This window comes from Medicago sativa, chromosome 7 (assembly GCF_051527215.1).
Source record: "Medicago sativa cultivar Bolivia chromosome 7, Bolivia_mono, whole genome shotgun sequence".
Taxonomy (NCBI): Eukaryota; Viridiplantae; Streptophyta; class Magnoliopsida; order Fabales; family Fabaceae; genus Medicago; species Medicago sativa.
In genome coordinates, this window is record NC_140755.1 from 56,117,176 (window position 1) to 56,132,620 (window position 15,445).

Here is a 15,445-nt window from a genome sequence, read left to right on the forward strand (position 1 = left end):
CTAAAGCCGAAACATCAACGTATAACGACTCCTCCATACGCACTTCTTCCGCAAAAGGAACCATTTCAACTGAGCTAACAAAGGAACCCTCGTCTTCAGATCCTTGCAAGAGTTCTCGAGGTGGAAGGCTGTCCTGGAAATCGTCCTGTCTACACTGGGTTACTGGAGTAGCAGACAGAATCACACAGTCAATATCCCTACCCGAATCAACGCTAGAGTCACTAGACAAGTCACTAAACAACTCCTCTCCGTGTAACCCGAAATAGTACTTATCCTAGTTAATAATCCCATCTGGCCCAGTGGCATGTCGCAAACATTCCTTCCTCAGCTGATCCCTTTCGTTTGGGTCAGTAGGACAAATTAATTTACCATCCTCGTCACAATCCCTAATTAAAACCATCCCCCTAGAAACTATGATCGCGCTAAAGTAAAAATGAATATAATACAAGAAGAAGTGATGAGAGGACGAAGAATACCTGTATGGGAGTTTAGCACGAATCGTCGAAGCTTCGGGCAGCTGGAACAGCGAAATGAAGAGGAAGAGAAATGGAAAGAAATGTTGGAAAGCCAAACACAACCTTCTTATAGGGAGGCGAGAAGTTCGTTTCGGGAAGCGTGTCGCAGACGATTGAGTGGGATAGGTCATAGGATCGTGACACGTGGCGCTCATCAGTGAAACAGAATACGAAACGATCACCGGTAAGTTAAACGCGCCGTGAAAGTCTATCACGCCCCCGGGCGTCGTAAAGTCAGACCCTCAGCGTTCACGAATTCATAACGCAACTCAAACACTTCGCCTTGTCCCAAGACTCGTGCTTGGGGGGTTGTGGACCGTCATAACCTTCTTAGAAGACTTGCTAAAACCTCCGGGAAGTCCAGTCCTATGTCACCATCACTTCGCCTTGTCCCAAGACTCGTGCTTGGGGGGCTGTGGACCGTCATAATATTCCTAAAGGCTCAAAATCCCTCCATAAGGACCTGGACGCCCTCCATAAGGGCCTAGGCGCCCTCCTGAAGGGCCAAGTCGCCCGCTAGAAGGGCCAGGACAACTTCAGAAAGGCTAACCAGGACCAGGCGCGTCTTCCATGAGGGCGCCGCCTCACTTAGTCTCCAGAACCCTCTAAAAACACCCAAAATACGTAAATACCCATGTTGCTTGGGAACCAAGCAACCAAAGCCCAAGCCCATAGCAGGCTATAAATACCTCTCTTGAGAGCAGTCTCAGATCATCTAATCATCAGCCTAAACCCTAGAGTCCTAGTATTCCTTACCGTACTTTTTGCAAGTACAATATAGTTCTCATTAGATTTCATAAATAAGAAAATACAAATATATTCTAGTAAAACAAATATATATTGATATACATTTTTATTAATATATAGTCCATACACCAACATATACTTTATTTTTAGTAAAACTTAGGCAGTTCCGAAACTTTGGTTAATGCTTTTTGTAAATTTATCATTCGGAAAGTTTGGTGCTGTTTTATTTCTATTTATCATTCACACATTTTGGTTCATATTTTTTATATTTATTATTCACAAATCTTTGTTATGTATTTTTTATATTTATCATTCACAAATATTTGTCCCGTGTTTTTTATATTTATTATTCATAAATATTGGTCCTATGTTTTTTTATATTTATCATTCACAAATCTTCGTCCTGTATTTTATAAATTGATCATTCACAAATTTTGATCCCGTGTGTTTTTTATAGTTATAGATAACAGTTTCTAGTTTTTGACTTCCACACTTGATATTTTTAAAACACTCATCGAGACGAATCTAAGAACGTATTATATAATATTATTTATCTTTGTTTATTATTAAAAAATATGGTCAAAGTAAGTTAGATAAAAATTAAATATTTTCAAATGGGTTATCTATTGCGGGACGAAGGGAGTATCAACAGTCACTCTCAGTTATTTTTTATTTTTATGAGAGAAATGAAAAAATAAAACAAAACAATACAATATATAAAAGACTTTTTTTAATACAATATATCATAAAATTTTTTATTTTTTATTTGTTATGAGCAACAATTCCTAAAAAAATACTTTATACAATTATAGAAGTAAAAATAAATAAATAAATAAATAAATCAATGCCTAAAAAACAGAAAAGAAAAGAATAGATCCAGACGAGTTAGTTCTTTTCTCTCATACCTGCACCAATAACAACAATCAAATGATCTTCTTAAAAAAAAAACAATCAAATGATAAGATTAGATCTAACTTTTTGTTTTGAAGTAAATATACAATACAATTTCTTCTCTTCCTTCTTGTTTATAGATCAATGAATCCGTTTATGTTTTTTGGATCTGATATATATATTTTCATATTTTATCTTCAGTTTTTTTTGTTTAGTAAAAACAAAAAACTTTTCTTTTGATTAAAATAAAGAAAACTTTTTTGTTTGAAAAGAAAAAGAATTTTCTTTAATATTCTTTATAATTTAATAAAAAGACTTAAGATTTGGTAAAAGAAGAATAAGTTTCCTGCAAAATAAATTAAATAAAATGTTAGAAAACACTTTGATGGAGAGAAAAAAAGTAACATAGCTGCAAAAATCTCATTAGCTGCAAAAACACTTTGAATGAGCTTTTGACAATTGGGTGTAGTTGCATTACTTTGCATTAATAAATTAAAAAGGTGCATTACTTTGCATTAATAAACTAAAAAGGTGTTTTTTAGGCGGAATAGACATAAATAACCTTGTATGTGGGAAGTGAAAAATTTATTGAAAAACTGGGTATGGGTAAATAAGTAAAAATGGTAGATATTTGTTTCTATATTGAACTAGTCAAGATACCCGTGCTACAGCACGGGTAGCGCGGCTTCGCCGTGCTGTATGACCGCGGCTTCGCCGCCTGTCGCGTCTCGGTTGCACTTGACATAGTGATTTTTTTTGTTCATGGTGAAAATATGTAAAGTATTTAAAGCATAATAATGTATATATTGATCGGTAGTAATGAAAAATTATAAAATAATTAAATTTTAATATGAACAAATATATATTAAATTTTAGTATTGACGATATTAAAAAAACTAATAAATAAAAATAATCATAGTTTTTATTTACTAATATGTTTTAGTGTGAAAAATACTAATTAAAACTGATCACTCGTTATAGTTACTAAAATGGGTCCCGTGTTACAATTGTACACTCCAACGGGTTTTTTATTGATACATTTTAAAGAAAAAACAACGAAAAAAATTGAAGCATGATTAATCATAGTATATTATAATTTTTTTTGTTTGTTTTAGTATTGACGATATTAAAAATAAAAATAAAAATACATTTCACAAATAAACATATACTAACATATTCCCGCATAAAAACATATAGTGAGATATATTTTTATTAATATATAGTCCATACACTCATATATATATTTATCAATATATAGTTCCCATTAGATTTCAGAAATAAGAATATACTAATATATTCCTGTAAAACAAACATATACTCACATATATATTTTTATTAATATATAGTTCATACACCCACATATATTTTTTGAATATATTAATAAAAGGCTTAAATAGGTCTTTCGTCCCTGCAAATATAGGTCATTTGAATTTTCGTCCCTGAATTTACTAATCCTTCCAATCTGCCACTGCAAAATTTAATCATTTGACTTTTGGTCCTAATTAGGTATTTTTGCCGAGGTGGCTGTCATTAGCGACATGGTGCCCATGTGGCAAGTGATGATTGGGTGAGGTGGTTGGCTTAAATAGGTCTTTAGTCCCTGCAAATATAAGTCATTTGAATTTTCGTCCCTGAAGTTACTAATAAGATGTATATAGGACCATTTTTCAAATGATTAAATATTGCAGTGGCAGATTGGAAGGATTAGTAACTTCAGGGACGAAAATTCAAATGGTCTATATTTACGAGGACGAACGACCTATTTAAGCCTTAATAAAACTTAGGCAGTCGCGGTGTTTAAATAGAGATATTAAAAAAATACTAATTAAAACTTATCACTCGTTGTAGTTACTAAAATGGGTCCCGTGTTATAATTGTACACTCCAATGATTTTTTCAGTGATACATTTTCAAAAAAAAACGGAAAAAATTGAAGTATGATTAATCATAGTATATTATAATATTGTTTTTGTTTTAGTATTGACGATATTAAAAAAGCTAATAAATGAAAATACATTTAATAAATAAATATATACTAACATATTCCCGTAAAAAAACATATAGTGAGATATATTTTTGTTAATATATAGTTCATATACTCATTTGTATTTTATCAATATATAGTTCCCATTAAATTTCAGAAATAAGAATATATTAATATATTTCCATAAAACAAACATATACTCATATATATTTTTATTAATATATAATCCATACACTCACATATATTTTATTAATATATTAATAAAACTTAGGCACTCACGGTGTTTAATTAGAGATATTAAAAAAATACTAATTAAAATTGATCACACGTTGTAGTTACTAAAATGGGTCTCGTGTTACAATTGTACATTCCAACGAGTTTTTTAGTGATACATTTAAAAAAAACAACAGAAAAAATTAAAGTATGATTAATCATAGTATATTATAATATTGTTCGTGTTTTAGTATTGACGATATAAAAAAGCTAATAAATAAAAATAATCATAGATTTTATTTACTAATATTTTTGAGTGTGAAAAATATTAATATGCGTCCCGTGAAAAAACATAATTAACGTATTAATCCCTCCGTTTCAAAATGAGTGTCGCTTTAGGCTTTGACGCACAGATTAAGAAATGAAATGAAATAATCATTGAATATACCGCTTTTACTAAATTGCCCTTAATTTATAAGAAAAACACAAAATTAAAGTTGCATTGAAAATTGTGTGAGAGAAAAGTTTGAGTATTTATTGAGGGTAAGTTGGAAGAAAAAAATTAAAGCTGTATTGGAAATGTAAAGTGACATTCATTTTGAAACAAATTTTTTTAGCCAAAGCGACACTCATTTTGAAACGGAGGGAGTATATAATAGTGTTATCGTAAAATACAAAATCATATTATGCTATAACAACAACACTTGTTAGTTTCCTCTATAAAAAAAAAAAAAAAAAAACTTGTTAGTAAAACCGAATTGAAAATTAGTAGAGAAATGGAGTTGAAAATGAAGAGAGAAAATGAAAAATGAAAAAAAGTTGGTAAGAAAAAGATAAAAGATGAGAGTGAGATTGAGAGAGAAAAATTTATTATTAAAAAATAAAGGTGAGAGAAAAGTTTATTATTAAATAAATAAAGATGAAAAAGAAAAGATTATTATTATAAATAAAGAAAGATGAGAGAGAAAAGTTTATTATTAAATAATGAAAGGTAAGAAAGTGGGTTTTAGTGAAGTGAGTTTTGATAGTGGATTTGACAAAAATAACCCTAAAGTTGTAAATGAAAAAGTTTGGAAGAAAATTAGGTATGTGTAGTTAAGTAATTTTGGTAGTGTATTGTTTTCATATATTGTAAGTAGATAGATAGATTTCAAACTTTCAAAAGTTTGAATTAGATAAAAGTGGGAAACATGAGTTTGAATGAGCTTTTGACAATTGGGTGTAGTTGCATTACTTTGCATTAATAAATTAAAAAGGTGCAGTACTTTGCATTAATAAACTAAAAAGGTGTTTTTTTAGGTGGAATAGACATAAATAACCTTGTATGTGGGAAGTGAAAAATTTATTGAAAAAATGGGTATAGGTAAATAAGTAAAAATGGTAGATATTTGTTTCTATATAATATAATTAGATACATTTAAACTTGGTCCAAGTGTCTTGTATTTTTTTTTTATCGAGACTCAACAAACCAATTAATAAATTTCTCTCTCACTAATAGTTTAATAGTAAAGTTATAATTAAAATTTTACTAGAGATTATATTTAAAATCCGAAGCATTTCATAATCATAACTGCTACAGTTACAAGTCAATGATCTCCACTTATTTTTTATGATTCTTTATTCTATCCTCATTCAACTCTCCTACCCCGTGTGTCTCGTGTCACCATTTTATAATCCCTTGTGGCCAGAAAAAGAGAAAGCTGGTTCATTTATTTATTTTCATAGGATGGTACTGTGTAGTAGGTATCAATTTAGTGAAAATTAACAACTGAAGTCCTACTATTACCCTCATGACAATGGTTAAGAAATTTACAAATAGAAATTTTGTCTTGAAAATATAAAATATTATTTTTGATAAAGTACTAACGATTACACTTCTTTTTCATAAAAACTTAATTATTTTAGATGCTTAACCATTATCTTTGGTGCACTGATTAACATTCTCCTAAAAAAAATATCTAACTTGTAAATGTGAACAGACTTTTTACTATAACAATACTAGACTTGAATATCAACTCACAGGAATTGAACCAGACTTCCACCTCATAGATTTCAAAAGCAACAATGGAATCTCAACAATCCCATAACCAACTTCATGTAGCTTTTCTTCCATATCCAACTCCTGGCCATATGAATCCTATGATAGACACAGCAAGACTATTTGCCAAGCATGGTGTGAATGTTACAATCATTGCTACTCATGCCAATGCTTCCACATTCCAAAAATCCATAGACAGTGACTTCAATTCAGGATACTCCATCAAAACTCAACTTATTCAGTTCCCTTCAGCTCAAGTTGGTCTTCCAGATGGTGTTGAAAATATCAAACATGGAACTTCACTTGAAATGCTTGGTAAAATCACCCGTGGAATATGGATGCTTCAAGATCCTGTCGAGAGTCTGTTTCAAGATCTTCGACCAGATTGTATAGTTACTGATCAGATGTATGCTTGGACCGTCGAAGCAGCTGCGAAACTAGGTATTCCAAGAATTCATTATTACAGCTCAAGCTACTTCTCTAACTGTGCCTTCCATTTGATCATGAAGTATAGACCTCATGATAATTTAGTTTCTGATACGCAGAAATTTACGATTCCTGGTTTGCCTCATACCATTGAGATGACTCCTCTGCAGCTTCCTGATTGGTTAAGGGCAAAGAATCCTATCACTGACTATTTTGAACCAATGTTTGAATCAGAGAAAAGAAGTTATGGAACGCTGTACAATAGTTTTCATGAACTGGAAAGTGATTATGAAAAACTTAGTAAGACTACATTGGGGATCAAATCTTGGTGTGTAGGACCGGTTTCAGCTAGGGCTAACAAGGATGATGAAAAAAAGGCCGGTAGGGGACACGTAGAGGAGATCGGAAAAGAGGAAGAGTTGCTAAATTGGCTTAACTCGAAGCAAAATGAGTCTGTATTGTATGTAAGTTTTGGAAGTCTAACTAGGCTTGAAAATGCGCAGATTGTAGAAATCGCACACGGTCTTGAAAATTCAGGTCATAATTTTATCTGGGTTGTAAGGAAAAATGAGAGAGATGAGAGTGAAAACAGTTTCCTACAAGATTTTGAGGAAAGGATGAAAGAAAGCAAAAAGGGATATGTCATATGGAATTGGGCACCGCAACTTCTGATATTGGATCACCCTGCAACAGGAGGGATTGTGACTCACTGTGGTTGGAACTCAATTCTCGAAAGCTTGAATTCGGGTTTGCCAATGATCGCATGGCCAATGTTTGCTGAGCAATTTTACAATGAAAAGTTGCTTGTCGATGTTTTGAAGATAGGGGTCCCAGTTGGAGCAAAACTAAACAAGTTTTGGAATAGCACTAGTGAAGGACTGGTGAAAAGGGAAGAGATAGGTAATGCTGTGGAGATTTTGATGGGAAGTGGCCAAGAGAGCAAAGAAATGAGGATGAGAGCAAAGAAGCTTGGTGATGCTGCAAAGAGGACTATAGAGGAGGGTGGACACTCTCACAACAACTTGATTCTGTTGATTGATGAGCTGAAATCATTGAAGAAATCTAAGTCACTTGGTGAGAAAGCAGATTAGATAATTCAAATGAAGGAGTAATGTTTGATGCTTCAGTAGGTGTAGTTGATGAAGGCTTTCAATAAGATGAAACACAAATCCAAGTTTTTTTTTTCCAGCTTTTTTTTGCACTGAAATGATTTTAAAGGATGTTAGATTTTACTAAGCATCTTTCATATTAAGCTAAGAAAAGAGGTGATGATGAATCAAATTTTGTTGTCTACTTTGGTTTGCTTTATAATATTTATCATTTCATTGGTCATATTAATTTATCACTACAAATATTTTAGTTTTCTATCAGGCCATGGGCTTCTATATATATACTATATAACTCTTGGTCAAGATAAGTGGTAAGTAATGGCTTCTGTTATCCACATTAGGAGACAATTAATTGAAATTTGAATGTGATGCTCACAATTCTGGTTCAGATTTTAGTTAATGAAAGATTATGGTTCCACTCAAGAAAAATGGACAAGCTTGTTAAGTATGTTTGCATGCTTCATGCCATTTGATAAAGCATATGATGAAGTCTGTTTAACTGTTTTATTTTCCATAATCTAGTACTAATTTAGACCCAAAAATCTTATCTCCAAACTTATAGCTAAGACTACCCTTAAGTACCATATCCACCGCCCACATACAATTCCAACTTGATTAGTAGCAGTACCAATGAATGAAGGTGTTCCCATCTTTTTGACATAATAATGCAATTTTATAAAAATAGTTGATTAAATTCAGTATTATATACCTCATTTATTTCCTTGTTCACGTGCACACATGAATGAATGATGTGAAGCAGAGGGAGGCAATGGTTGCTAATCAGTAACACATAGAGAAATGAATTAATTCTTTGTAAAAATAAAACCATAGGGAATATATACCACTTGTGTTGCTGTCAGCTTCAAACAAAATTATCTCCAAATTCAATAGTATCTGATTTTTTATTTTTTTTCCAACAAGATAACATTGTGAACCTTCATATAAAGTAATGAGAATTCAAAACTCAAGATCAAGAATAACTTTTAGGGTAAACTTACACAACAGTTTACTGCCAAAGTTGGCAGATACATAAATCCAACTTTTGTCAAGGGATTTAGGGTATAAGAAGCATATAAAAGACAATTTCTGGCTATAATTCTACGTAAACTGAATCAAAATTTGAGCAACTTCAAAATGCAAACAAAAATTGGAGCTAGTGCTAAATTATTTCAAGCAAGTTCAAACAAGAATCATTAATCTGAAGATGTAGGACTTGGAATACCCTGCAAGAAGGAAGCCCTTGTTGTAAGGTCGGTTGAAAACTGTCCTAAAACAGCAATAGTTGCAGTACTACTTCCAAACTTTTCAATACCCCTAGAAATCATACATGTGTGGCTAGCCTCTACAACAACTATCACATCGCCACCTATCAACGGCGAAATTGTTTCAGCTATCTGTCTGGTAAGCCTCTCCTGAACTTGAAGCTTGAAACCGTAAAAATGTACTATCGATTGTAAAAGAGATTTTCCAATAGGACTAAATCCATCTGATAGGATGTAACCTATGTGAACAACACCATGAAATGGAAGTAAATGGTGCTCACATTGTGACCAAAATGCTAAGTTCAGCTCAGAACATATTTTCTTGTCATTCAATTCAACCTCCTTATTTGTGTTTAAAGAAGCTATCCCACCATTGAGAAAACCATTCAACTTCATGTCAAAGTTGCAGTTTTGAAAGTTCATCAACCACTTCACAAATCTAGTTGGAGTCCCTCTAAGCTCCTTCCTCAGTGGATCTTCTCCCAAAGATTTAATAATTGAAGCTACTGCAGTGACCATTGCAGGGTTGACAGGCCCGGTTTTGGAGGAAATTTTGGCGGATTGAGAAGAACACCAGCTCATGTCAGATGATCCTCTAAAATTGATTTTTTCCATACTGATACCTCTAAATTTGAGGAGACTAAAGAAATCAGTCCATTCGTCTGCGTTCTTGTTTTCGAAAACCCCAGAACCAGCGGAAACGAGTATCTTAACCAATCCTTGGTGGTTTGAGTCGAGAAAGACTGATTCTACGTCTGGAAAGTGGATGTGTGTACATTGAAGTATGACGGCAACACCATCTGGCTTTATTCCATGATGCAAAGCAGAACAAACTTCATTTGCAAGACGCTGAGGCTCTTGAAGTCGCTTTGCAAATACATCAGCAACACGGGAGAGTTTGCTTAAACCAACAACTCTTTCACTGGAGGGAACGTAACCGACATGACACTTGACCTGGAATGGAAGCATGCATGACTCGCAATAGGAAAACAAGTCAATATCTCTAACAATCACAAGTCCACCTGCTCCACCAGCATGGCCAACTCTATTATCTAGTCCAGCTTCAGGGAATAAAGCACCTTCAACAATGTCCTTCACCTTTTGCCTGTAACCTAGAAGAAGATAGATCTCACTATTGTTAGTAATGGCAATATTGAAGAATATATTATAATTTTTCAATTCAGTGCAATGTAATGTGGAGCGCCAGTGGACAATAAAAGCCTCCCCGCGGCAACAGCACAAGAGCGCAGAAAAAGAAATGCAAAAGCTGACTAAATGGAAGATAATTATATGACCAGATACCGGCCCCGCAAAACAGATTGACAAATGAACAACTTCCATGAAAAAGACTTAAACCAGTACTTGGTGCAACTTCATGATTCAGGTATGAAATAAAATATCATCTGGGTGGTAATTGCTAAGAAAATGAAAAACGACTAAATGCAATCTGCTTTCATGCTAAAGAACTCCATTTTCCCTAACTCAACTCTAAGAACTTAAAAACCTGATATTTCACAACTCTCAGAGTTCTCTCTAAACTTTCTAACATGAATACCTAGCATTCTTAATTTTAATTTCATGTGGTGGGATTTGCCTCCAGATCTTTTTGGCAAGCTTTCATGCATAATAGGCATGGCCTCCAGTCTAAGAGATTTGTTTGATTGCTTTTGGTTTGATCCTCCCTTGTTTTCTTTGTTCTTTTTCCTTTAATTTAATAATATTTTCTGGTGGGCAGCAGATGATTGATAGGGTCCGAGATGCTAACATAATTAAGAACTGACTTGTCTCTCTCTATCTATATGATACCTTTGCACTAGAAGTTTCTTTTGCCTTAAAAAAACCTAAAGAACTTCAAACATATCCAAGTGTAGAGCCATTTTATTACTGGTCTGCAATATACCCACAGCTTTCACTTGACCTAAAGCTGAAAAATGGAAAATTTATGCTATCAATAGTTCTTCTCTTGTCCTTGCCAGCTCAAATGTTTATTAAGGGGTCTCACAGCTGAACCTCTACACAAACTTGACTCAACACTGGCCCCTAGCTTTGTTTTGAACACGGTTACATTCCCCATTCATGAAGATCCCTTTTAAGATATTCATGCTCTGTCATACATCAGTCCTGCACGTATCTCAAATCATTCCCTGTATTCAGAGAGTACCTTCATGTTTCAAACGCAACAAGATTTCAAATCGATTTTGAATCACGGAAGGTCATAAACAACTTATGAAAGCACAGACACCTCTAGGATTAGGCGTGTCGCGGTGTCCGACACTCCTATGACACTCGTACAACACGTGTCAGACAAGTGTCCTAAATAAGTTGTTTTCTTCTTCACTTCGACACTCCTTGGACTAGTGTCCGACACCTATACAACACTTATGTGAGGCGTGTCGAACAACTCAGACAAATATCTAGATTTATTTCTCTGCTTTCACACACAGTGTATTCAAGAGTTAAAGATGTGTGAGAAATGTTGATCAACGAGAGGTTATAGACATTAAAGTTGATTACAGCGCATTTAAATTTTTCGATAGTAGGTGGATAAATAAAGGCAAAATACTATTGTACCTTGTTATAGAACTTTTTTTAATGAAATAAATTGCTCAAGTTAGATGCGTATGTATGTATTTTGGTTCTTAATTTAGATCTTTTATAAATAAATTAATATATAGGTAGCAGTGTCAGTGTCCTATGTTTTTTACATTAGCGGTGTCGATGTGTCCATGTCAGTGTCGTGTCAGGTATCTGTGTCAGAGTCCGTGCTTCATAGCTTATGATTGCATTCCTGAACAAGGGACCACATGATGCAAGATCCCTCAAACACACACATACCTCCAGCTAGTAGTTTCTACAATCACCTACGCAACCTTACCAATAAAACTCTCAACGATTTCCACTCACAGAGTTGCAAGTTGAGATCACGTCTAAATCGTACTAAACTGAAGAGAAACATATAAAAAAATATACCCTTTTTGGTTAAGCAAGAAATTAAACTTTTCCAAAACAAGATCTAAACCAAATCATATTTATTAGCTGCCTGAAACTTATCAATGGGATTAACTGTAATAACAGACAAACAGAAGCGAGGAAATTTTAAACTCGCCAAATTTTTCTACTTCCATCAAGGAGAATCTCAAGATGGAAGTTGACAAGATGAATTAAAGTATTCACTACTAATGTCCATCCCATTCAATTTTAATCACTCAGTAGAAAAGGACAAACATGCATGTTAAAACTAAAAAGTAGACAAATGCACGTCTAACAATAGACAAATAAATATCCTCAACTATAATCAGCTTTTTCGCTAACGTTTTCAAAGGAATAAGATAGTAAAAGATCCAACAATTCAATATATATCCAGCAAACTAACATGAAAATCACCATATATTAGATCCAAACTTTGATATCAGGCCAAACAAAATTCCACTACTCATAAATCAATCTAAAGCAAAAGTCAAAAACATATAACTCTCTCCCATCACAATTTAAATTTTGAAGCAAATAGAATTGGACACCAAAAAAGAAAAAGCACATATGAGTGCTTGATGTATGTTTGGATCCATTGTTAGCCAACAGTGATTTTGAAGGTTTAAAATCAATTTTTCATATGTATAAGGGTCTGGATTTAGAATTGATTTTAACTTGAAGCTAGGATTTTTAGCTTTTGCCTCCAAACATAATTTTTACACTCAAATTTATCATTCAACTAAGTTTCACATGAATGGATCCAAACATAAATCATTTTATCTTAACTCGTTTTTAAGTCAAAATCAATTTTCATCATCATAGAATCAAACACAAACTTAAGAGCCAAGTTGCTAGAATAAGATGGAAAAAAAAAAAACTTTGTTTTACCTTTTGTTCCTTCACGAAGGGCTTTGGCAACACGAAGTGGTGTCTTTCTAATACCTTCCCTATTAATATCTTCACCGAGACCCATCAACAAAACCTTCACAGCATCTTCAATGGCAGAACCTTCTTTCCCATTGTTCTTCCCATTTTCAAGCTCAACATTGAATCGACCATCATCTAAACAACCCATTGAAACACCAAAAACCACACAAAAGCCGAATCAAATCTTCAAAATTGTATAGGGTGACATGCACCCCAAGATGAAATTTTGACGACGACCCACGTCTGAAAATGCAAAAGGGTCGTTGAGATCGGTGTTGGGAAATGGAGATGATCAAGAATAAACAGAGAGAGAGAGAGGGTAAGAAAAAAGGAATAAAAAAAAAAAACAAGGGGTTGGTGGTGTGGTTTGGCTTGGTTTGGTGTGGTGGGTTGGTTGGATTTGAATTGTGTGGATCTTACATATTTGCACCTTGTATTGGTTTTTTTTTTTTTTTTTTTGACAAGACAGAGGTATTGGTTGAAAAGAGGAAGGAATAATGAGTAATTAGCCAAATACCCCCCCGAAATTGCAAGGCGCGTCAATTACCCCCCCTGCAGTTAACGAAATATCAATTACCCCTCCGAAATTGATAAACGTTAGTCAATTACCCCCCTCCGTTAATTTCCTCCATCCAACATGCTAATGTGGCAGTTAACTGCCCACGTGGCACTGCCACATGGTCAGAAAAGGCATGTCACGTCAGAGGGGGGTAATTGACTATATTTTTTAATTTTTTTTTGAAATTTTTTTTTTTTGAAAATTTTTTTTTTTTTTTGAAAAAAAATATGATTTTTCCTTGCAAATTTATGATAATTGATCACCACTATGAATCTTATTCCTTCTATATGCTAATTTATATGACTAATATATGTCACTGTCATTATTATCACTACTATATAATGTGCTTATACAGAGATAATTCTGTCATATAGTTCTGTCATATAGATGTTCTATGCTTATACTGTCATTATACTGTTCTATGCTTATACTGTCATTATAGGTAGCATACTTAAATGATGATTTCACAGAGATAATTCTGTCATATAGTAGCATACCTTAGTCATAGATTATAAACTTAGACACTCATGCACCTAGACACTGCAGGCACCCAGACACTGCAGGCCGCAAAAACACGCCACCAACCACAAACAGAACTAGCATAACAGGTTCTGTCAAAACATAAGCCCAAATAATTCAAATACAGGGGGGTTTTTGACCATTATTGATAAACTACAGGGGGTTTTTTGACCATTATTGATAAACTACAGGGGGGTTTTTGACACGAACTTGTTGGAACAATAACAACACAAACAACTTAGAACAATAGCAGCACAAACAGCTTAGCATAATTGCCTCTTACATTTGTTTCCAATACACATAAGAAAATACTTAGAACAACAATACATATTTCATATAACTATTGTGAACCAAGAATTTTAATCAAAACTACCAACATACACAACAATACTATCATGTACTTCAATAAAAATCAACATGCAAAGCTTCCATTATCATTTTCATCATTATTAAGCCCTAAAGCAAGCTTCAATTCCCCCTCTTCTGTCCAAATCGAAACACACCATCAACTTCACATTATATAGTAGTGATAATAATGACAGTGACATATATTAGTCATATAAATTAGCATATAGAAGGAATAAGATTCATAGTGGTGATCAATTATCATAAATTTGCAAGGAAAAATCATATTTTTGTTCAAAAAAAAAAAAATTATTCTAAAAAAAAAAAAATTTCAAAAAAAAATTAAAAAATATAGTCAATTACCCCCCTCTGACGTGGCATGCCTTTTCTGACCATGTGGCAGTGCCACGTGGGCAGTTAACTGCCACATCAGCATGTTGGATGGAGGAAATTAACGGAGGGGGGTAATTGACTAACGTTTATCAATTTCGGGGGGTAATTGATATTTCGTTAACTGCAGGGGGGTAATTGACGCGCCTTGCAATTTCGGGGGGGTATTTGGCTAATTACTCAAGGAATAATATATATGGATATTGTACATCCCAATCTAGGGCTCTCTTCTAACAAGTAAAGTCATTTTCATTATTGTCTACAAGTTGTAAAAGTATCTACAATGGAGATCTTCAATCTTGAGGTCTTAAACAAGTATTTAATAGGTACTATCTAATAGGTACTCAACCATTCAAATAGAGACTATTTAACAAAATGTCTAAATGAGTCTCATCGATAACTATTTATCATTTACATTTCAACAAAAACAACTCAATAATGATTATTTTATTAAAAAGCGGTGAGAGGTCCACTTAAAAATTGGGGTCTTAAGAGCATCCACAATGGAGACCCTCACATTTGAGGTCTTAAACGGGTCTCGCATGGACACA

General features: G+C 33.6%; 1 protein-coding gene and 1 pseudogene across 2 annotated transcripts; one reads left to right on the top strand and one right to left on the bottom strand.

Moving 5' to 3' along the window:
- The first annotated feature begins 6,367 nt into the window (after positions 1-6,367).
- Positions 6,368-8,145, top strand: LOC146906927 (soyasapogenol B glucuronide galactosyltransferase pseudogene; annotated as a pseudogene). The gene has a single exon (XR_015020716.1). The product of XR_015020716.1 is annotated as a soyasapogenol B glucuronide galactosyltransferase pseudogene (transcript).
- A 719-nt stretch (positions 8,146-8,864) lies between these two features.
- On the bottom strand, positions 8,865-13,483 carry LOC146906928 (GTP cyclohydrolase I). The gene is made up of 2 exons (XM_085731132.1): positions 13,043-13,483; positions 8,865-10,296 (listed from the first exon to the last, which is right to left on the bottom strand). The coding sequence occupies exons 1-2, from the start codon at positions 13,227-13,229 to the stop codon at positions 9,116-9,118; spliced, it is 1,368 nt and encodes a 455-aa protein (XP_085587258.1). The 5' UTR covers positions 13,230-13,483; the 3' UTR covers positions 8,865-9,115.
- Positions 13,484-15,445: the final 1,962 nt, after the last annotated feature.